This window comes from Penaeus monodon, chromosome 20 (assembly GCF_015228065.2).
Source record: "Penaeus monodon isolate SGIC_2016 chromosome 20, NSTDA_Pmon_1, whole genome shotgun sequence".
Taxonomy (NCBI): domain Eukaryota; kingdom Metazoa; phylum Arthropoda; class Malacostraca; order Decapoda; family Penaeidae; genus Penaeus; species Penaeus monodon.
Genome location: NC_051405.1, coordinates 21,007,859 through 21,008,383, shown reverse-complemented (window position 1 = coordinate 21,008,383; position 525 = coordinate 21,007,859). Strand labels below are relative to the sequence as shown.

The 525-nt window shown below is 47.0% G+C and overlaps 1 protein-coding gene across 1 annotated transcript in view; it reads left to right on the top strand.

Annotated features, from left to right (window-relative positions):
* LOC119585701 (multiple epidermal growth factor-like domains protein 6) overlaps positions 1-525 on the top strand; it is a gene marked incomplete in the record, with an annotated part of 104,852 nt that overhangs the window by 86,123 nt on the left and 18,204 nt on the right. Inside the window, 1 exon segment of the mRNA XM_037934375.1 lies at positions 96-298. Within this exon segment, the coding sequence (XP_037790303.1) occupies positions 96-298 (203 nt within the window).

The window sequence follows — 525 nt, the reverse complement described above, 5'->3', positions numbered from 1 at the left end:
CCCATTTTCTCATCACCCTTGTTTTTCTTTTTTTTCCTTTTTTTCTCACCCCTCTAACTGCCTTTTCTCCCCCCTCTCTCCCCTTCCATCCCTAGGCTTCTTTGGACAAACATGTCGACGCCGTTGCCCCATCAAATGCCCCAACTTGCGGTGCAATCGGATCTTCGGGTTCTGTGAGTGTGACCCGGGGCGATTAGGACCCAAGTGCAACATGCCATGCCCGGATATGACGTGGGGGGCCAACTGCCGCCATCAGTGCCAGTGCCGCGTCCAGAGCACTCGTCTCTGTAGGCCGGAGGTAAGATGAATCATAATTAAACGTCTTGGCTCATAATTAAGGTTATTATCAACCTCTTGGCCAGTCTTAGGTACCTATCTAGGGAGGTAAGAGAATCGGGTCTAGAGTAGCCTTTGCTCAGATCCTTATATATTTTTTTAATGTCTTAGATGTTTGGTAACATTATTATTGTTACAGATATGGCATCCTAGGAGATCGGTTTTGAAACCAGTCTGGAAGAGGTTTTT